Source organism: Molothrus ater, chromosome 2 (assembly GCF_012460135.2).
Source record: "Molothrus ater isolate BHLD 08-10-18 breed brown headed cowbird chromosome 2, BPBGC_Mater_1.1, whole genome shotgun sequence".
Classification (NCBI taxonomy): domain Eukaryota; kingdom Metazoa; phylum Chordata; class Aves; order Passeriformes; family Icteridae; genus Molothrus; species Molothrus ater.
This window is the reverse complement of record NC_050479.2, coordinates 7,811,807-7,834,329: the sequence shown is the minus strand read 5'-3', so window position 1 is coordinate 7,834,329 and position 22,523 is coordinate 7,811,807. Positions and strand designations below refer to the sequence as shown.

The window sequence follows — 22,523 nt, the reverse complement described above, 5'->3', positions numbered from 1 at the left end:
CAGGTCCGGGCTCCTTGGCCTCTCCAAGTGTCTTTAACCCTTGAGCCTTCCCCTCCTCACACCTGGTTGGCCCTCACCTGTCCCTTCCCTCCCCTGTCCCCTGGGGCTTAAAAGGAGACGGGACCATGCGGCCGGGGTTCTGTTGGGAGCTGTTACCACACTCAGAGGTCTGTCATCCTGGAATAAAACTCTGGATTACAACTCTACGACAGAATCCTCTCCTTTCTCTTCACCATCGCCTGAACCTTTTCCACCAGAGGTAAACTGAGTTCCTACTTTGCCTGGACTTGTTCTGAGTGCCCAGCTGCAGCACCCAGCCGGCCAAAGGTGTCCCTGGGGTGAAACACCAACCACAGCTGCCGCCTTTGGCCCAGCAGTGAGGGCCAGACGAGGCCAGGCACGTCCCACCAGGTAATATTGGGATTAATATTCAATAGTGCCCCATCATGTCCTCTGCTGGGAGGAGGAGGAAAAATGTCATTCTGTGTTTCCTTGTGTCTGCAGCCTGCAACATCCATTCAAACCAAGCACTTTCTGGAAACCATGCTGCATGACTCTTGTTCCCAGGAGGAGGTTTGTGATACAAGGAGGAAATAGTATTTGGATAGTAAATAAAGGTTTCAGAATTCTTGATTTCTGTCCCCTTCCTTTTCAGTAAATTCCACTTTGGTTTTCAGAGTGGGACCTTCTCAGCTTAGTGCTCTTTGTGTCCTCCTTTCTCTTCTGCCTTTCTTTCCTGCTCTGTTTCTTTCCTAGTGTCTGACTTTACCCATGGCAGCTCCAGCCACAGAGTCTCACCACATCATTTTTCCCAGTCCACGTGCTGAAACAGCCCTGGGTGAAGTCACGAAGGCTGGCAGTGAGATGTCATTGTAAGATTTTGCTCCACTTGCATTTCAGCCCTTTCAGAGCTTTGCCTTAGAGGGTAGGAACATCTTTTCCCTGCTGGAAACTGGAATTCCAGACCATTGCAGTGTGTGCCATGGATCACAGAAGGTTTCCTCTGCTTGAGATGAACGTGAACCTCCAGAGACCTTTTAAGTGAAGGACGCCAAGTAATACTGAGGGTAAACCTCATTTTCCTGACTGGTAGGAAAATGCAATATAAAATCAAGTTTGTAAGAGTGTGTAACTGTGAGGGGAAGCAGGTGGCAACACAGACAGACCCAAGTGTGAGGCAATTCTGCTCTTTTTCATCTATTTACATTTTGGGAAGAATGATGAGTACTCCACCTGGGTGGCCAACAATGGACAAACACTGACTCATGGTCCAGCTTTGAGATGGGCTACACTTAAAAATGAGCAAATTCCACCTTTCTTCATGGGTGTTTCCATTATGCAGACACTAAAGCAAGCTATGGCTGCTGCTAAGGGAGAATTTGCAAGTATTACTTTGCTAATGATCACCATGAATTCTTTAAAGCATACAGCTACTAGTTCAGGTATCTTCCACAACACCAATGGAGGCTCAAGCTACATTTTAATAATAACACAGAGATGTGGCCTTCTTAAAGATTTAATGTTCCTGGTTGTCCTATGGTAATTGCTAAGTGATCCAGCAGGATGCATGGAAATGCATGAACACTCCCCCCTCCCACTATTTTTGCTTAGAAAGGTTAATATTACCTGAGAGGCCATCAACTTTCTGCCCAAAATCTTTCATGAGAAATGTATTTCTGAGGTAAGAAGTAATTATTTATTCATGTACAGGTCTGAGAAAGAGGCTTAACTCTGAGGCTAAATTGTAAGGAGTCAAGAAGCTTTTTGTACTTGCTTCAGTCCAGCTTTCACAGGATTAAAGCAGGAGATTGTTAAAAATCACTTAAGGGGAAGAAAGTAGAAATTACTATAGGTGCACTTACTGTATCAGCAAGCAAAAAACCCCAAAACACTGCAAACATTTACAAGTGGGAAGTGGCTTTGTATTTTTTTGTGTAGCATTAGTAAAAACAGTCTCTTCTATCCTAAGCTTGAGCACTTGTCCCCATGGTGTACACATGAAGCACAATTATTCAGAATTTACTTCTGTTCTGTTGGCCAATGACATGCTTCCTGTTGTGCAGATATTTTGATTTATATGTGACTATTTGACATAATGTGCAGCAGTTTCCTTGGTAAGAGTTATGTCTATCTCTGAGCTCATTAAAGGTGAGAAGAAATTAGTGTGGGAGACAGGTCTATTAAGGAAATGAATATGCTTTACATAAAAACCCAGACTTTTTATGGTGCCTGCTTTAGCTCATCCTCTGTCAATTTATCTTATAAAAACAGGTAACTTTTTACTATAATAGTCAGGAAATAGATATATTTTTCTGTAGCTTTCAAAAATCCTTTTCTATGAAGTATTTTAAAGCCTAAAATTGAACTCTAACAGCCTTCATTAAAATTGTTGAATACTATTGGCAGTGGAAGAGAATGGGGCCAGAACTGTTTGCATCTAGGATTTCAATGCAGATTTGCAAAGCACCCTGCTGCTCTGGCAGCCTTTCCAAGTATTTCCTTATGTAACAGCACTCTGAAATAACTTCCTTATAGAAAAGAATAAAAATGGAACAAATACTGCTTAGTCTGTGCTTTAACTTTTCCTAGTGGCTCTGGTACCCAGGTTTGGAGTATGCACACCAGCCCAATGTTGCTCAGGTTGCCACAGCCCTTCTTCATTGTTGTGTTTTCAGAGTCAACTGAGTAACCTTCCTCATGAAGTTTCTGAGGGAGGTAGTGGTGTTTGCTTTCAGAGGTGAATGGCACAGCATTGTTCTTCACCAAACCATAGAAAAAGAAAACCACTGCTAGAACACATGGAAGAATTTGGGTTTAGTGATGAGATTAAGGATGTCCATCAGGCAGTGGCCAGGAGTCTAAGCTAGGCTACCATTTCCATGCAATAATCTTACCACTCTGAGACACTGAGTAACCTAGTGTACTTTTATTAGGTAAAATGGAAGCAGAGGTTAATGAACATTTATTGGACCAACTTAACACCTTGAAATCACAGGCATCAGTCAGACTGAGAGGCAGCATACTGATAAGGTCAAGTTTTCTTTACAAATCTATGAGCCCCTGTACAAAAATAAAGTATAAAAGGGGCAAACAGAAATATTTGTTTCTTCCCAATCCCAGGGCTGCTTCTGAGGTCACATTCAGCATAAATTTAGAGAAGTCCATGTGGTGCTCCAAATTATGCAGTGATATTTACAGTACCAGGAGGACCCTTCTCCACTTGGAGACTGAAAAAAACAACAAACTATAACACCAGCTTTGCACCTGCAGGAGCCTTCCCCATGCAGGTGAAGCTTCCAGCTCAATTTCTGCAGAATTTTGCCCTCTATGTACCACACAAACAACAGAAACATTCAGAAGGGTTTGAGCAGGGTGGGAGGAGTGGACAGACTGAGGAGTCCTGGGCTTGCTCTGTCTGGGACTGTGCTGAAATCTGCTCACGGAGCTCACTGTATGCTTTGGATCTGCTGAACTTAAAGCCTAGGCAGGGTTTCCAATTTAATCTTTTGCTACTGAAGGCTCCAAGGAAAACAGACTGTGGTAAAGAGGAGGCAAGAGAGGATGCTAAGTGTGTGCTTTACAGTTTTTGTCTCTTGATAAAAGGTTATAGAGTAATAAAAGAAACAAAGCTCTCCAGGTCAATCTTTCTACTGTGTAGCATTAACTGAATGGTAGTTCCACTTAAGAGAAGAAAAGGTATTAATTACATCAAATCACTACTTATTGTCATCTACATAAGGCAGAAGCACCCTCATGGGCTTTGTGAGATTTCTTTCCTTACGAGCTGGATACACAGAACTCCAAGAAATTCACATTAACAAAGTGTAGTTAAAACATTTATGATGGACTATACTTGAATTATCAAAATTACTTTACCTGTTTAAATAAACATTTGAGATGAAAAACATGTCACTGAAGTCAGACACCAATGCTCACCAGAGAAGTTTGTATTTCTAACATCAGAAACACTCCACTGCTTGATTTTCAGTAGGTCTTCCCATCTTTGTGCTTTGCTGGGAAAAGAGGTAGTTCTGAGAGTGAATTAACCCTTTCACTTCCATGAGCTCAGCCAGCATGGACTCACCACTGCAACAGCTGCCTGCAGGACACCAGCTATGCTTCACCAGGACTAAACAACACAGCTACTTGAAAAATTACCTCTTACTCACTGAATAGTTCACAGTTTGCACCATCCCCTCCTTGTGGGGCTAAACCAGAGCAGATGAGCACCTACAACTCCTCTGACAGCTCCCCTGCTTCCCTCCACGTGACTCTCTCATTCCTTCCTTCCCACAAAACCACAAACTCGAGGGATTCAGGTACAGCTCTTGTTCTGGGATGCAGCCACAGAACTGTGATTCCAGCTGTGGCACTAAGGGCACTCAGCAGGTGGGGTAAAGTGATGGATGAATTTCCCTTCTGTGGGCTGCAAGCCAGGCTCTGGATGCTGCAGGAAATAAACACCTTTGCCTGCCCTGGCTGGGTGGGAGGAGGCACAGCCAGACTGAGATTGCAGCTGTGGATTTTACAAGAATTGTAAACATATTTGACCACCCAACCTGCAGAAGGAGTCAGCAGGAGAAAATTAGCAATAGGATTACCCTTGTGAGAAAGATTCAATCTTGAGAACCCTTTTCTGATTGCACATGCAATGGTCCCAAACAACTGGAACAGCCCCCAGACCAACTCCAGCTGCAAGTTCCACTGTGAGGAAAAATCCTGTATCGCTGTATCATTTAAATATAAACACTAAAATTCTTATTGTACAACAGCACAGCCAACCAAACTTTGAGGAGAAGTCATTTTAAGGAACAGTGTGCTTCTGACACCTAAAAAGAGGTGGCAATGCCTGCTGCCTTTAACCATTTTCAGAGAAAATTCAGATCATGTGGGCCAGCAAGGGCACCAAGAAGGAAAATGAAGTGCCAGGTCCATCCATGGTTACACTTTCTCAGTTGGCTCTGCCCTAATTCCAGCTTTGTGGAAGGAAGCCTGTGCTGATCCAGGAGGAGCAGAGCCCCTGGGACAGACTGCAAGGTGTGCTCCTACAAAGGCTTCCCTTAAAGACTTGAAGACACTTTTCCCCACTGCACGAGTCACTGATTTGCTCTTGAAACTCCCTGTGATGAAATGAAGGACCCAAAAGCATTTAATTGTTGAACACATAAAAGGAAGTATATTTAAAATAAAAAAAAATTGGTCAGACTGTAGAGTCAATTACCATTTTTAAAGGAATTTACAGGGCTGTTGTAGATGAGTCTTTTGGAATAGTCAGTTTATCGCAATGTCTAAACTGGTTTCTTCATTGCACAGTATTTTCTTTTAAAATGTGTGCATCTTTAAACAATTACATACATATTAAAAATCAGCATTTCTTTGCTTCAACTTAATTAAAACGTTAATACTCTCAGACAACACAGATCTGAAATGGTGAAACCAGTAATTGCCCCCTCCCACCTTACAACAAATTAAATTGAGACAAAATTACAAACACATTTCACTACATGATTATTATTAATAAAAATCAGTTTTTCTTTTTTTTTTCTTTTTTTTAGAAAGTTGCCCAAAATGCAAGGGATGTGCATAGGTTTACAACTTAGTCAGAATAATATTTTGCTTTATTCCCTTGGGTACGTGTTCCCATGAACGGAATGTACTTTGCTGTAGATTACAGGTTTTATCAACACAGATACACCAACGGCATGAACGCTTGCGACTGTCCACATGCATTAAGAGTCAAGACCCAATTTCAAATTTCTAAAACTTTTACAGAATTCTTCAAAGAGACAGTATCACATTATCTGGATGTTACACAAAAAAGTACTTAAAAATACTAGCCTAGGAGAGAAAAAAAAAAAGCATGGAAAAAAAAAAGGCCTTTAAAATTTATGAATTTGTTTTGTAACCACTAGACTAATTACTTCAAATAAATAAAGGAAAGCAAAGTATTCCAATCCATAAAATCAGACTCTAAAAAGAATGTAGTGTTCCACCCCCAAGTTAAGGTAACAGAATCATATTATTATTACTATTAAAATAGATTATAGAAAGCAGCATCTATTTTGTGCAGTTTTTAGGGGCCCTTGAAATAAAAAGCTATGATTTCCAAAAATATAACATTCCAAAAGACTGAATAGTACATACATTTAAAGATACATTTTATTAAAGTTTAGGAGAAATGATTAAAAAAAAGATACTGTCTCTTTAAATTAGTGTTTCATCTTTTTTTCCCCCTCCTCCTATCTATTCGGACATGACAATAATTATATTTTAGGTCACACTACATCTAGGTAGTCTCTAGGGGCCAAGACCTGTTGACACAAGGTCAATAACGAAGAGGTTTTCCATGTATGAGGTGGTTCCCAGTAATGACAGGTTTTTTTTTTCCCTCAATTCTCTCATTCCTGGTCTAGTAGACCCAGGAGACCGGGACCCACTGGGAGGCTGTACACACGAGCTCGATGGCTTCCTCCAGGTGCCTGATGGTTTCATCAATCTCATTGTTGATAATTGTTAGGTCAAAGTAGTGTGCATATGTTCTCTGTAAGATCTCAGACTCCTTCTGCAGGCGCTGAAGGGATTCATCCTGTGCGGCGGCCGGGAGAGAAAACGGAGAAAACAAAAGTTGGATTCTTTTGATTCTTTCATGCTCTCCCACAAGAGCTCCTCAGCTGAGAAGGAAATGGGCAAAAAGGCCTCAGGGAGTTGAGGTGCTTTAGCTCTCCCACCTACAGCTATGGGAATCACATGGGAGAAAGGGCACAGCTCCCTCTGGAAGCTGACACTCAAACAGCACTCGGTTATTGACGTTCTGGGAGACAAACACAGCTCTAGAGTTAAAAAAGCAAGGTAGAGGATGAAAGCTTGGAAAAGCAGCAATGGAGACCACATGTGAATAAATCAGACCTGGTACACAAGTAAGAGCTATTGGGCCTATGTCCCCGTGAGAATGTGAGAAACAGGAGGAGGGGGAGAGGCTGTCAGGAATCAGCTGTTCCCACTTTTGGTAATGTTTTCTGTTCCACACCAATCCTCTGGGTCTGCTTCCTTCAATGACAATTTACTGATGAGGAAGTTCTCACTCCACATCACTGCTCTGTGGTTTCTGTCCCAGAGCAGGGCATTTCCAGCCCCTCTCAGAGGGAGGTGAACCAGGCACCCTGGACATCAGACCTTTGTTAGCAAGGTCTGCCTGCTGAGGCAGCTGGATGCAAAAGGCTTCTTCCCATGGCTCTGCAGCAATTGTAAGTGCGAATTCTCTTCCTGCAAATTACCTCATGAATTAAAAAAGAACCCAACAAACCCATTTGCTGTTTTCAGGAACCTTGAAATAGTCACAGGAAAGCAATTAAGTCTTTCCTGTCCCACAGGTTTGGGGTGAATTTGGTGCAAAGTGACTCCTGCTGCTCTGCAGCATCCATAGGCTGACTCTACTTGATCAATCAGCTGGGATACACTTTGCTAAACAGAGGTTTAGGCTGCAGAAGTACAGACACAGTGCCCACAGCTTTGTCACTAGAAATTATTCTGGAAACAGATTTTTATCCAGCTGTTAAGATGAGCTTCACCTTTTTTTTTTTTTTTTTTCTGTTTCAGTTTCCCAAGTATTTGTAATTGCAGTGGCAAGTAGCTGTGGAACAAGAGCTTTCAGGTCCCCTCAAGGAAACAACCTGCTCTGAGACAGTTCTCCTTCCCTGCTGCAATGAAACCAGCCACTTCTGGAGGAGAAGTTCTCTGCCAGAGTTACAGTTCTGCTTCTCTCCTGAAGCTGCAGCCTCAAATGGGGAGGGGGCTGTGTGGTGTGCTTGTCTTCACTTGAAAATTATTACAAATTTCCTTCCAAGTCAGGCAAATACTCCTCACCTGCATTTCTATACAAGGGATGTTCCCTGTATGGGCCATTATGCACCACCAGCAACTACTCCTGGAACTTCTGTAGAAAATTCCAGTGTGTCCAAATTTAATTTATGCTATTAAAAAGGAGAACAATGTGGATTAACACTAGTATTAATTATTTTTGTGGACTATTTCATATGGCCCAGTGTCTTTAAGCCAAAATCCTAGTCAGGTGAACTTCCAACTTCTCAGAGATTCCAAAAGAGACATCAATTTGTATCAGCTGAGCATCAAACCTTTCCTGCTTAAATTAACCTACAAAGGAAGGTCAATAACTTGTCATGCAGACTATTTTCAATGCTTTAAATGTATCTAGCTAAGATTAATTTTGTATTTATAGTCTGTCTTGTCCAAATCATAGTGCACCTTGAAAAGACTTTTGATCTATGACACAGGGCTAAAAGTACCCTGGAAGCCTCAGAACTGTTAAGTTCTTATGCAGATTTTGAATTATTATTCAGATTTCCCATCAATGTTACTTTTACCTACAGATATGGACTTTTCTCACTACAGCATCTATCCTACTGTGACTGACAATGAAAATCTGAAAATCTCACAGCTCTCTCATCTTAAAAAAAGTGAGCTGGTAAACTTTACATTGCTCACACAGGTTCCACTAAACTCTTTCAAAAATTCATTAAATTTCAGGATTTTTCTGACTTAGCTTCTCCTAGATCCAACTCTACTGCGATCAAAGTGGTCTTTATTTTGGAATATCTAAATTTCCCAGCCTGCTGGAAATGTAATACATTACTTCTTTCATATACTTTAATGCATAGTGGTAAGGTTGGGATAAGCCATTGCCATAAGTTTCAAATAGGTTCAAACTTTCCTAAGCTCAGCAAAAGGAAAAGAGACAAAGCTCTTGATTTTTGTTTCATTTTGGGACTAACTTTCACCTGTGTTTGTGATAGAGTATCTATTTGTGCATGTCAGACTTCGCTGTTTTCTCTGAGTCTGCAAGACTTAAATACCAAAATTCATCTTTGAAGCTAGCTGTAATCAAAGTATTTGCTGTAGTAAGTTCCTCTCAATTTCTCTAAAATGTCTTAATTAAATTTTGCATACTGAACATCCCAGCTTATGTTCCAAGAAGGAAATTCTTCAGCAGTTGTGCTGTCAATAGTGTCAAGAAAGAAGATATTTATCAAAATGTTCAGTGAGCTGCAGAAAAATGAATGGCCACAGCTTCAGAAATTAACATTTGGGAGCACAACATCTGCACCTCCTTCTTCCCTCAGCTCTTGTGCAATAGGAATTTTAGGTGGTCTAGTTGCAGTGTGTCCATTACTGGATCAGACTTTTTCTTTCTAATTCAATTCACTTTCATAATCTCTCCTTTTCCACCACAGCTGAAAGGAGTTAAACATGGCTTCATTAATGAAGTACTCATGTACATAAAAGCCACCAGTGGCACCTGCAGTCTCCAAGGACTGGGTTGTTTTGGCCTGAAAATACACAGAACAGCTGCCACTTGTGGCAATCAAAGCCCAGCCCAAAAAATTACTAATATTCCCTTCTAAGGCTGTGGACAAGGTGTAAACACCATCAGGCCTTTGCCAGTTTTGCTTCAAGAGAAAGAAATTTACAATTTAAACAGCTGGTGGGCTCCACACTTACTAAGAAAAATTCCTTTTATTGTTTGGCTGTAGGAATGGAGGAAGCACAGCTAAAAGTCTGAAGAATTTGGCTCCAAAAGGTTTACATCAAACAAATGGAGCCTGTGATCTCTTTGCTGCTGTCTGGGCAAAGGAGGTAGGAACAGCTGGAGGAAAGAGGAACCACCCCAAGGTTTTCTGATGCATTCTCCTCTGTTTTAGCACAACAACCATCAGATTTAAACTTCCTCTGTGATTTGACAGGTGGGGGCACTCTGGGAGATTCCCTGTATGATTTACATTGCTCTTGTGCTTTGCAGCTCTGCTCAGGGTGCATGGCTACATCCACTGGAAATGACAATATTTTGTCTCCTGACTTGCTGTGTGGGCCTCAATAACTGAGACACTTTGTGTGGTCTTTGACAGCATCATCAAGTGTCTCAAGAGAGACACTGTTAGGATCAGGACTCTGCACTGGTTTTACCACAGAGTTCAGATATATATCTGTAAGAATATATTTTTTACTCCATAGCCTCTCTTTTCACTAGCAGATAATTTTAGTGCAGATATCAAAAGTCATTATTATATTAAATTTTGACTCCAAAGGCAAAAGTAATGTTGCATGGGAACAAGCATGTCTACATTCTAGAACTACTGCAATAACCAGGGCTACCTTGTGATCCCCTAGCTGGTACTTACAGGCAGTTTTCTGCACCATTTTGGCAGCTATGTACAATTAGTACGAATGCAGGAAAATGAAAAGAAAAGCAAAGATGAATTTTAAGAAAACATGGGGAGGGGAAAAAAGGACAGTCATTACAGAAGTGTTCTCAAAAAGTGCAAGTCAAATAAAACAAGGCAGGGCAAGAGGATCAACAGAAAGGGACACTCATTATGCAAATGAACCTTTCAAAAAGGAAGCATGAATGGGAAATAGGAAACACACACACTTCACCCTTGTTTGCTGCCCTGCAGGCTGCTACACACAGACACACTTTGCTTATCTGCCCAGAAAACCTTGGAAAACAGGATTCTGTGTGTGGGTAAGGGCTGTTGCTATTACCATTGCCTGCCCCTCCCTTTCCTTAGTTTTAATTGATTAATTAAATTAAATTAGCATGTTTTGTAGGTGTGGCCTTGGCTCACCAATTCATGTGCCTGGGTGAAACTCTGTGGGCACAGAGACTTTTGTCACAGGGGCTTAAAACAGGTTTTACAGCACAACACAGTATTTTACTTCTACTAATTCTTTGGCATGAAGTACTTCCCCACCACTACTATAAAAGGCACATTTCTGTTCTCTTCCCAGTGGATGAGGGAATAAGTTTTCTCTCTCACATTAACTGTCCCAAGTATCTCTGTATTACATCCTACAGCTGGAAGATTAAAATTTAAGTACCACTGGCAAATGAGTGAGGCCAAGGAGAGACTATCTGGGAGCTGAGGCAGGTATGGAGGCAACAAGCCTGAGCATTTGTGAATTTTACAGGGTACCTGATGCAATGCTATTTGTTTACACAAAGAAAATTCAGTGTAGATGACAAAATTCTAGTACTTTATCCAGCTTGTACTGATTCCCAGCATCACACCAGCAGTTACATGAAGTGTCTATTCACTAACATGGCAAGCTGGGCTGTGCTGAGAGATCTTTGTTCTTACACTCTTGGGTGTAAGAATTTTTATCATTCATAATATCATTTCATAATAATGATCTACAACACATTAAACAGCTTTACTTACCATGAGGGTGTGGGTCCCTAAGACACAGTGAAATGACATGACTTAATGCTGTGAAAGTGAACAGAGCCATCTTCCCCCTCCTGTCCCTCTTTCACTGCTTGTTCTAGCACCGGTGCTTAAAAACTAACAAAACTCCAATTGAGATCTAAAGTAGCTCACTAAAGCATCTTAGTGAACTAGCAGAATGCCTCAGCTGTCAGTAAAATTCCAGCTTGAGGCCAAAATTCTTCACTTTCCACTTTTGGTTTGAATAATCATGCAGGTTATTTGCATTTAAATGTGCAAGTCTGGCTCTTTCCTTTCCTGCAAGCCTCTGCAGTGATGTCACAGCTTCATGCTTATGATATTGTAATGACATTTCTCTAGAAACCTGCTGTAGTGACATGGCCTCTGACTTAGTGTTTTGATGATCAAGGAGACACCTAGGATATTTGGAACAGATTCATGATCAAATCCAACCGATTAAATACTTTAATATCATGGTTTAAGGAAGGTGTTTGTGAAAATGGAGTTTGTGTTAGTGTCAGCTAAATCCAGAATTGCTTGGTAACCCTGAAATGAGCAGCAAGAGCAGATACGCTATAAAAACTAAGTAGGAAATGGATGATGTGGACCTCCATGAATACTTAGCATCATTCCACAAGCAATTACCCCTGGGGTCAAAGATTCCAGTTCTTAGAGGGCAGCTGACAAAATGAACAAAGCCTATTTCTGATACTTATTTGCTGTGCAGGGAAAATGCTAAAGATAAAGGTGGGATCAGTGCTGGCATTGCAACTCACAATTGAGTAATTTGTGCCAATGATTTTGGAAATGGATCTTTGAGCTGGAGCAGGGAATGAAATATAAGAAATGTACTTTTAGCATACAGCACATGGATCCTTCCTCTTGAAGCCCACATTTTGAATTATCAGTTCATAAACAATAAATGTATGTCAATCAACTTAATAAAGCCCTTATTCAATTATTTTTCTGCCTCTTCATTTACAAACAAGGAAACAATTGAAGAGTCTGATTTGCACATTTGAACCTCATCCTTAATTCTGTCTCTGCCAGGACATCAGATTGACACGTGCCATACCTCATTAATGCCTGGGGTAATCGTAGGTGCAGCAATAAAAACAACAAAAGGAGCAAACTCTGCAGTTCTCAGGACCTTCAATGCCTAGGGGAAAAAAAATCAGATACTTTAGAGGAAATCTCCAACAATCAATGTGAAGTAAGTTTAGTCACACAAGCAAAAGACACAAATTCATGATCTACCAATGCTGGATTTGTTTTAACTGAATTGGAGTCAAGACCTTAGTAATACAGACACCTAACTTTTTCTATTATTTTATATTTTTGGTGGTCAAAACATGTATTTATCCTTAATTAAAGTGAGTTTATGAGACAGTAAAAGCTTTAGTATTTTCAGAGTGCCTCTCCCCACTCTCAAAGAATGTGGAATTCTGTTTACATTTAAACTGACTGATGAAATACCATGTAAAAAAAATCAGCTATACTATAAATAGGGAAAAGAGCCAACTGTGTTTCAGAATATTGATTAGAGTATAAATTTTATTATTATAAAATTATTATTAAAAAAAAAAAGAAATGCGATGTGAGAAGTTTGAAGTGTTTAAAAACTGAGCATAGCACTAAATGCAATAAATACAGCTCCAATCTCCTGAACCAAATCTGTGCAAAAGAGCAGAGTTCTCATTAAAGAGTTGCCTTAATGAACTGAGTGACACAGAGCTGCCACGTGTGACACTCTGTCACAGACCTGGGCTGGACTGACGTGCAGGACAGTGGGTTAAACACCTCAGCTGAACTCAAAGGGATGGACAAGATAAAGTCAGACTGCTAAAGGTCACTCTGGGTTTGGTCTTTTGATTTCCTGTCTTCTCCAAAGCTTTTTCTTTTTAAAGAAACCAACAAAACAAAACCCCCATAATCCACCCTCTCCTGAGCTAAAAGGTTTTCATCTCTGCTGCCACCAACAGGAATTCACCTCTCCCAACCTGCTCCAAACAAGAGACAAACCCCATAACTGAAATGCAAGAAAATCCATAGGAGTGCCCAAGGGAGAACAGGCAAGGGGTGTAAGAGAACCAGGAATAAATCCACAAACAGGTTGGCCTCAATGAGCTGAGATGGATGAAGGAGGAAGCTGGTTAGTAAAGTGGCTTGCTGGACATGAGCTGGAGGAAATGTGGCAAAGGCAGCACTCACCAAATATAAATATATTCCAACAAAGATTAAAATCTCTTCTGAGAATTGTATAGCTCTTGAATAATGCATATTGAAAAAGTTTATCAAAAGAGTGTGCTGTTAACAGCTGCTCCATTTGAACTAATTATAAATGCTGCTCTCCCTGAATGCTGTTAAATGTGGGATTTTATTTCTAAGAACACCACCACACCATCATACTCTGAACTCTCTTAAAATAATTTAGTCAGGTATCTCATTTCTGTTGTGAAATTCTTAGAAAAATCTGAACTTCCTGAATCCATTTACAAAGAAGAAACAAATCAGCAAATTTAAGTAGATAACCCCGGTCACAATTTTGTTCTTCCTCCCATTTCCTTCCATCTGCTAGAATAATATGAACATCACAACTGTCTATATCCATGTTGTTTCATTTAACAAAACATATAAACAGATCCCTGTGAATTGAAAGTAATGACTGCACAGATGTTTCAAATGAAATGTATCAGAATTCTCCACAGATTTTCTACAATGAATAAATAAACTATTAGTGTTTCTTCAGAGCCTGTTTTTTCTTTCTCCTCTGTGTTCTTCTAACCATATGATTACCAGAATTCCAGATTGATATCCTGGTGGTTCAAGGATTTTTGTTTCACATCACTTTATGCAGCACTTACCTAGTGTGCAATCAATAAAATCATTTCAATGAAACAAGGTTGAAGGATTTGTGATGAGTCCCATTTTTATACACTTCTAATTAGTTACCTGAGGTTCTACATCAAGTATTGCAATTAGTCCCTGCTCATGGATCTTTCGTATTGTTTCCAGTTTTGTCCCATACATTGCATCCTCATGGCTGCCATATTCCAAATATTCATTGTTTGATATATCCTGCATCATTTGGTCATGTGATACAAAGTAGTAATTTTTGCCATTTTCTTCATCTTTCTTTGGAGGTCTGGTTGTGTCTGAAAATACAAAATATTTTAGTACAGGAGCAATATTAACGTTATATGTGGCTTCTCTTTTCTGTTTGTTTATCAATGCTTATTCACTGAACTGAACCTGTCAGATCACACACAGAGCAATGAAGGATGAGGCAGTCAGAATGACAGGCACTGGGAAGAGAAGGAGTTTGAGGGATATGTGTTGGAAAAAGCAGCAGTGGAGTCCCTAGGGTCTACTGAACTTAAGATACTCATATTTCTCCTAAATCCCCTTCTGTCCCAAAAACATTTCTACTTTTTCCTTTTTTTTTAAATTTTTATGAGGTTCTTATGAGTGAGAAAAGGATAAGTCTAAAAAACTGTTTAAAAACCTGATTACCTGTGGTCAAGAGAAGTAAAAGCTCCTAAGGAATAACATACTTTTTGAATATTGCTTCTACAGACTTGTAGTAAGAGAAGCATGGACTACTAATCTTTACAATTAACTGCCATTGTGCCTGACCTGATATTTTTGATCTGGTTTTCAGTATGCAGGTAATTTCTTCATAAAACATTCTTCTAAACTCCTCTAAACCCAATTTAAGGCCCATCTCAAAAGCTACCTACTACACCATGGTTTTGTAAAGGGATGCAGAAAATGCATCTTGTCTTATAAAATCAGTGAAACAATTTCAGAGACTCCACAGAGCAGGAACCTAATGCAGGCAACCTAAGGCATGCTCACCATGGTAATAGGCGAGTCCATTTTAAAAGCATCTGCAGATAAAATCACTACTTTCTGCGAAGAAAATTAAATGAATGTCACTTGTGAGCCATGTATGGCATTTCTGAGGTCAGTCTGAAATAGAGTGGACAGGTAGGGGCTGGATGCTCTTGTTTTGGTGTGCTCAGCTTGAGGACAAAGGATGCATCTCCAAGAGATCATGAAATGGGATCTGCAGTTCCTGCAGGGTACTCATAGAGATTGTCATGAATGGAAAACACCTCTGTGCTCTTCATAACAACCCACTGGCAAGCAGTGAAATTAATTGTGTTTTCTAGAAACCTGGAACTATTTAGTGCAATACCAGTCCTTAAGACTTGGCTGTGTGAAGTAATTAAAACACTTACAGGTTCCCTCTAAATCCAGCTCATACTTCTTCTCATGGGAATGATACAGTTAAAAACGAGAAAACTTTTATCCTTCATTAACACAAATTTGGGGTAGAGAGAAGTAGGTTTAACAAGAAGTTTTGTGAACAGTAAGGAATATTTGATGCAAAAATGGTGTTGCTTTCCACCCTGCCCTCTGCAAAAGCAAAAGAACCAGGCCCAATCCTACACAGCTCCCACCTTCAAGGCAGGATTTGTCTCAGCTGAGCTGAACACAGGCAGTAGAAGCAGGAGGGTGTTGCCAAGGAGGACACAAACAATTCTGCAGCACATTGAGCCCTGCTACTTACGAGGAATGGGGTAAGCAAATCTGTCCGGGTGTTTTGTGATGAGCGTGTTTTTTATGTGTCTTCTTCCCACACCGTGGGCACCTGAGCCACAACACAAAAAATAATTTAAGAAATATTCCACCAGAAAGGCTTCAAAGCTATGATGCTATGTTCAGAAAAGTAACTGAAAATTACCTAGTAGGACTAGTGTTTTCCTTTTGAATGCTGGCAGCTTTACTACTTCTTCATATGTGACGAGATCTAATTGATCAAACACTAAAACACAAAAGAAAGGCCCAAAGGATAAGAAAAAAAAGGCAATATGAAGGGTGACAACTAATTCTGCTACAAATTAAAATTTTATCAAGATTTAGATTTATAATACAAAGTAACATGTTATGGAAAATAAAACCATTCATTCCTTATGCAATTTTAACAAGAGTGTTCATTTAAGAAACTGTAAAGAGCAGTAACAAAGCTACTGAGATGCTCAGCAAAGTTTGCATGTCCTTTCATGCAGTGTTCAGCAGACCACAAAAATCAGCTAGAACAGCATGCCATTCACGTTTGCATTCCTGAGAAATAGCAATACTAAAGAAAAATTTGTGGACAGTGACCGACATGAATACAATATGAGAACATCTATTTACACTGAAGATAGGGATACTTTCATAATAATGTTTTAACAAGATCTATGAGAAATGCACAGTGTTAATACTTTGTGGTATTTATTCTTTCAAACCACACCACTTACTTGTAATTAGAGTTCTCTTTAAACACACGTGCTAATTAAACTGACATGCTTTTAATACTTGTGAAAGAATGAAGAATTCTAATGAGAAGTGATGGCATTACAGAAAAGAACCTCCACCATATTTAGGGAAAAATTGTAAAAGTATTATTTCAGGTATCATTTCAACTGCAGCTGAAATTGGATGAATTCCAGCATGCCTATGAATCTGTTGTCAATTGCCAGGGAATATAGTGATTGACAAATCAAGTTTTGTTCATTAATAACAGCTTATTCCTCCTGTGCCCAGCAACACATCATCTCTGGTAACTCCTGCTGAATTCTAATGAGAGAAGCAGGCAGGAGGCAGTTATTTATATTTGTAAAGATTGCAGCAACCAGCAATTGTGGAGCAGAATAATGAACAAGAGTTTTCAGTTCTGTATTTCTGCACGCTATGAAAAGGAGGCAGGAGAGACTCCATCCAAACTATGGAATCTCTCTCTGAGTGTTTCCAAGGCTTAAGTGGTGTATCCACCTCAGCTATATCCAATCCATCTTTTAGGATGAGTGTGGCTATCTCTCAGTTTTTCAATTTGATGGCAGTCTTTTCACCTGAGAAGTCCAATGGCTTCAATTTGGTGAAGCTACACAAATCAGCCAATTGACACACCCAACTCTTTAAGGCCTTGAAAAGATACAGATAGAAAACTTCCTAGTCCATTTGAAGCATTTTGAATTTCATCCTAAAGAAGAATCTCTTTCAACCTTTCCCCAAATACTACAAGCAAGAATTTAGTCATATTTTTCTTTCATTCCACAACGGAATTATTACTCTTGTCCTTTTTGCAACTTCACATTATTTAAACAAATCAGTAATTCATTTCATAATAATGATCTACAACACATTAAACAGCTTTACCATGCTAACCACCTAAGCCTGCAAGTGTCTTTTTCCATTGAAAAATAATAATTAAAAAAGAAATCAATCCTTTATTTTCTTCTTGAACAAAGCCATGTTATGTTAGATACAAACAACAGGAACAAACACCAGAAGTGACACATATTAATGCCTTCATCACAAAGTAGTAGCATGGAGAAAATGTGTCTCAGTCTACATGGATTTAACTAATGATTGTGGGGTTCTCAAATGCAAAAGAAAAATGATTAATTTCTTAATATACAAAGATAGGAGGAATACAGGGCACACTAAAGACTGAACTTCAATGCTTCTGTGTTACTAGCTGATAAAAGAAAAGGAGTTCTTGAAAGGAAACAGTAAGAAGCAAATAAAGAGGCATTGTCACTTGACAGGTTACTTACATGCACAGAGGCCATTGGGAGTAAGACAGCATGAAAAATGTACAGGGGTCATTGAGATATGGCTTGTAATATATTAGTAAAATAAAAAGTATATGCACAAAATAAACTTTACCATGCAATAGTCTAAACACAAGGCAAATAAATCACATTAAGAAATGATAAACATATTTTATAAAAGCTTGGCAATTTTCTACATTATGCATAATATCGAGCATAGTTCTGGAATGTTCTCTTTTCTGAAGCCCTGCAATAACTTTTCAGCAAAATAAATGAAAAATGTATCTGGATATCACTGCAGCATATCTCTAGAGCATTTATAAAAATGTCAGTGAATCTAATAATGGAAAAGATATTTCATTTTTTCTGTGGGCTTTGGTTTAAAACTGATTTTATACTGATAAAACATATGATCATGAAATTGCCTGATACTCTAATATGAAGCATGGAGGAAAGAACAACAGGATTACATTTTTCTTGCAAAGGAGAATGTATTTGCTTCTAATTCTAAAAGGTAACTGAAATAATCTCCTGTTTACTTCATAAACTATGTCTGATTTGCAGAATAATCTCAATTCTACTTCCAGTAATATCCCAATATGCCACACCAGCTCTCAAATCATCAGCTGGCCACACAAATCTGAGTTGACTATGAATTATTTTACTGGGTCATTTCTCAGCACCCCAGACCAGTCTCACCCCTAAGAGAAAAATAACACACAAGTCCAAATAGATTACAGGCTGCTGATCAATTTATTTAGTTTTATACTTGAATAAAAGAGAAATAAATTCTACTTCCCTGTAAGAGCAACATTTTGACAATGATTATACTTGTTTTGGATCCAGCAGAAGAAAAGATCTGGTTTTAATTGTGAAGCAGAAGCACTGAAAGGCTGCAAGTGCTGCCATATTTCTGACCAACAATCCTGGATGTGACACAGCACTTCAGAGAATTTGGTGAATTCAGTGCCACCTCAGGTAAACCTGAACTCACACGAGCACCAGAGCAATGAATAATATTCATAATATTGAATATTCTATATTTGGTGTCATTCCCTGGAATATTACTGGCATTACCTTCAGTACCTCAGGGACACAAAGATCAATAACATTTCTACAAGAAATCTTGATTTCAATCTGTGCTTACATTAACTTTTTGACTTAGGGGAAAGGGGAAGCTGCATTCTAAAGGGAACAGTTTCTTTTATGGTCATTATCACAATTTTTAACGTTGGTATTTCTAATTCTTGGCAAGCACCTGCTCAGATATAAAGCAAATAAAGATACAACACTGCTGGTGAAGGCAGGTGAACTGTGTGAATCACAGTGCCATCAACCTACTCCAAAATGTCCCCCTATGCCAAGACTGCAAAGTGCACATTCCTTTCAGGAATTTAACTGATAGAAAATCTCTGAGCTAGGTCTGCTCCTACAGTACTGCCTGCTTCTCCTCCTTCCCTGGCTATCCTTCCTCTAGCTCACTCCCTTGTAGCAGGCCCTGCTTACTCACAAGACATTTTCAGTTCTGTATTTGCATTGAGAGATGCATTAAGAAATGTACCTGCCCTAAAGATAAACAATTATTTTTTTGGGTTGTTCTTGATCCAGTTCACAGCATGGCCACAAGTGAAGGGAGGAGCAAGGCTGTGAGAATGTGTGCTGGGAGCAGATGATACCAGTACTGGGAAAGGCTTTGGCTCATAAAATCCAGTTTACTCTCAACAGCTTTTGTAATAATTATTAAAATGTGGTTGAGTGCTACTGCAGTGAGGGGGAAACATTAGAACAAGCAGGGTGTTACAGCAGCAAAAGGAAGGAACCTACTACTTAAAGCTTTCAATCTTTGCTTGTGAAAGCTTTCAGGGTAACAAATAGCTTTATATTCACCTGTGAACATCTTAAATGCAACAGTGAATTTAAAGAGTATAAACAACAATTACTGTCTTAGAATTTAGGCTTTCTTCGAATTTACTGCCAAATTACTTTAAAGGAAACACATATTCTGTATTAGTGACACATTATGAGCTCTGATCCTGCACACATTGTGCATGTAAAGAGAAATACCTGAAAATATGGATTTATATTGTTTAATCAGTGTGCTCAAGAAGGCAACTGAAAAAAAACCCCTAGAAATTAATGTAATATAGAATACTTTCATTACACTGCTTGGACAGGTATCTATTCTGATTCTAATAAAAATCTCTGCAAGTCTCTCAGGAGACCACAACAACATAAGCATCACAGAATGTGCTACCAAAGCAGGAGCAACAGAAAAGTGTTGAAAAGCAGTTTCAGCACATTAAGTATTTTATATTAAAAGAAGAAAAGAAGCAAATTCAGCTCATAAATGACAGGGTCTGTCTTTTTTACTACTAAAAATAATGACTTTTGCTTGACAAGGATCTCTTACTCTACACTTCTAAAATTTTCTAAAACAATTCATTTTTTCAGCACTCAGAAGAGAAGCCCAAACTCAGGATTCAGGCACAAACAGAAGCCCAGATTCAGGATTCAGGCAGGAATCACTGCAAGGAGGATAAACCTCCACAGCTGGCTCTATTTGGTAGCTGTAAATAACACACTGACTATGCAATGGCTCTTATTCTACTTCCAGCTGTGCCACTTCAACAAAAATGCTCTTTCATGATGTTTTCACATATGTAATCTGTAACTATAAATACATATTAACAAGGATGCTACAGAACAGTCTGTTGTAGAGCACAGTACAGTAATATAGGTTGCAAAAATCGTATCCTGTTTGTTTCTAATGCTGCTTTACACATAAACCCCAAACAATCTAAGCCTCTATCAGGATATACTATGATGCACTGCTTTTGTGGCAGCTTGCCTCTCACTGACTAAGCTCCATGCTTAAATAGCAAAGAGCAAGCAGAGTAATGTTGGCATAACTAGAATTTTACTTATATTTTCCTAAGTAACTCATTAGGTTTATATAATACTGCCAGCTGAACAATTAATGGCAAGGCTTAAACTGCAAAAAATGTAACCTGTTACAGATACCTGCATTTTCTGTTCATACCTGCATTGTGCTTTGCCAAGTATTTGTCTTTGTACTGCTTTTTTTTCTTTCCAAACCAAGTACAGCTGGCCTGTTGCTCCTGTTTGGTCTTCTCCATGGCAATACAAGCAACTCGCCTGACATAAGGAGGAGAAAAAACATTTTCTGTTGTAATCAAGGATCTTTAAAAAGCTGCACAGAATCATTTAGAAAAGCAAGACATTTTTATGGAACATGAGTACAGTAAAACTTTTAAAAACATTTTTTTTAATGACTTTAAAGAATATATATACAGGGGTACTATGATGTAAGAATATTTTCTTAGAGGTAGATGATGGAAGCTCACAGATGAAGTGAGCATGGGAGGAAGGGCAGCTCCTGGGATGAATCCAGACCACTCTGCAGCAGATCAGAAGGGAAAAGCACAAGGTCTGGAATGACCACCAGGGTCTAAATTCCTGCAGAGCAAGTGGTGCTGTGCTGGGGGACTGTCTGGAATTGATCTCTAGGGTGGAGCACTGCAAGGGACCCTGCTGCAATGGGGATTGTGCCTCCCTTACACAGGGCTGGCACAGAGCTCAGGACATGGAACTAAAGGTCTTGTCTGCCTCTTGTCTGTCCCTCTTCTGCCAAAATCTCCCTTATCCAGCACAGGAGCAGTGCACTACTCCAGCTCTTTTACATAGCAAATCCTGGATGAAGCATTTTGGGCTGGATTATCTAAAATTTACTGAGTTATGGCCACACCTTCCAAGGCCCAGGATTCGCACTGATCCATTTAAAATTTTTTATCAACAGCTCTTGCAAGAGGTTGTTTAAAGGCTCTGCATTGTTCAGTGCCACTGCTGTTCATTGAACCTGCCACTAGCACTGTGATTTTGTTCTGCTTTTGACATTCATATGAAAAATGAAAAGGAAAGAAAACCCTAAAACTCCCTCAATGACCTTTTTGCCTGACAACTTGCTAAAACCCTATTCCTGCAGCACTTGCACGTACACAGTACTAATAAAACCCCTGATTAGAAGCTGAAAGAGAAATGAATTTGACCCTCTTATATAACCAATTTGCATGTAGCCATCCTCAATCCTAGTTTCCTACAGTATAATAGAAAGCACAATGTTTATTAACACAGGAATTTATTTTTTTAATGTAATCACACATATGAAATTGCAGGTAACCCTTACTGCTATGCATACATGAGAAAAAAATTAATACCACTCAAATTGAATGAATATATAGACTTTGGGAAAAAAAACACAAAGAAAAAGAGAAAATAATTCAAAGGCTAGCTATCCAACAATGAAAAGTATGAAAGACAGAAATAAAATCAAAACTAAATTCATTTTTATAGAAAACTTAAGTCATACCATTCCTGAAGTTCAGGAGAAGGAATAAGACCTGCAGTACCATTTTTGGAGTTCTCAAGTTTACCCTGCCACCAGTTATGATCATCTTTGCTAATGATTTGGATAATATCACCAACTCGGAATCTGATGCCAGCTTCTTTGCAAGGAATGAGGTCATCCTTTGCTGGATCATATTCAAATTGTGCTCTTACATAGATCTAGAAAAAGAAGAGTTTATAAGAGACACTGCAGTATCATCACTGCTATTCAGAGTTATTCAGAGTAACAGGTGAAATCTGATCTGTGAATGCA

The 22,523-nt window shown here is 39.2% G+C and overlaps 1 protein-coding gene across 7 annotated transcripts in view; it reads right to left on the bottom strand.

Annotated features, from left to right (window-relative positions):
* Window positions 1-2,911: 2,911 nt before the first annotated feature.
* Window positions 2,912-22,523, bottom strand: part of CASK (calcium/calmodulin dependent serine protein kinase) — a 188,638-nt gene continuing 169,026 nt past the window's right edge. For 4 of the 7 annotated variants that reach the window (XM_036391791.2, XM_036391817.2, XM_036391774.2 and 1 more), the window contains 7 exons: window positions 22,233-22,429; window positions 20,886-21,001; window positions 15,991-16,071; window positions 15,817-15,897; window positions 14,193-14,395; window positions 12,316-12,399; window positions 2,912-6,586 (listed from right to left, as the gene is read on the bottom strand). In XM_036391791.2, coding sequence (XP_036247684.1) covers window positions 6,410-6,586; window positions 12,316-12,399; window positions 14,193-14,395; window positions 15,817-15,897; window positions 15,991-16,071; window positions 20,886-21,001; window positions 22,233-22,429 — 939 coding nt within the window. In that variant the 3' untranslated portion in view covers window positions 2,912-6,409. The remainder of the gene's footprint in view (window positions 6,587-12,315; window positions 12,400-14,192; window positions 14,396-15,816; window positions 15,898-15,990; window positions 16,072-20,885; window positions 21,002-22,232; window positions 22,430-22,523) is intronic. The other 3 variants (XM_036391827.2, XM_036391783.2, XM_036391807.2) reach the window with 1 other exon arrangement.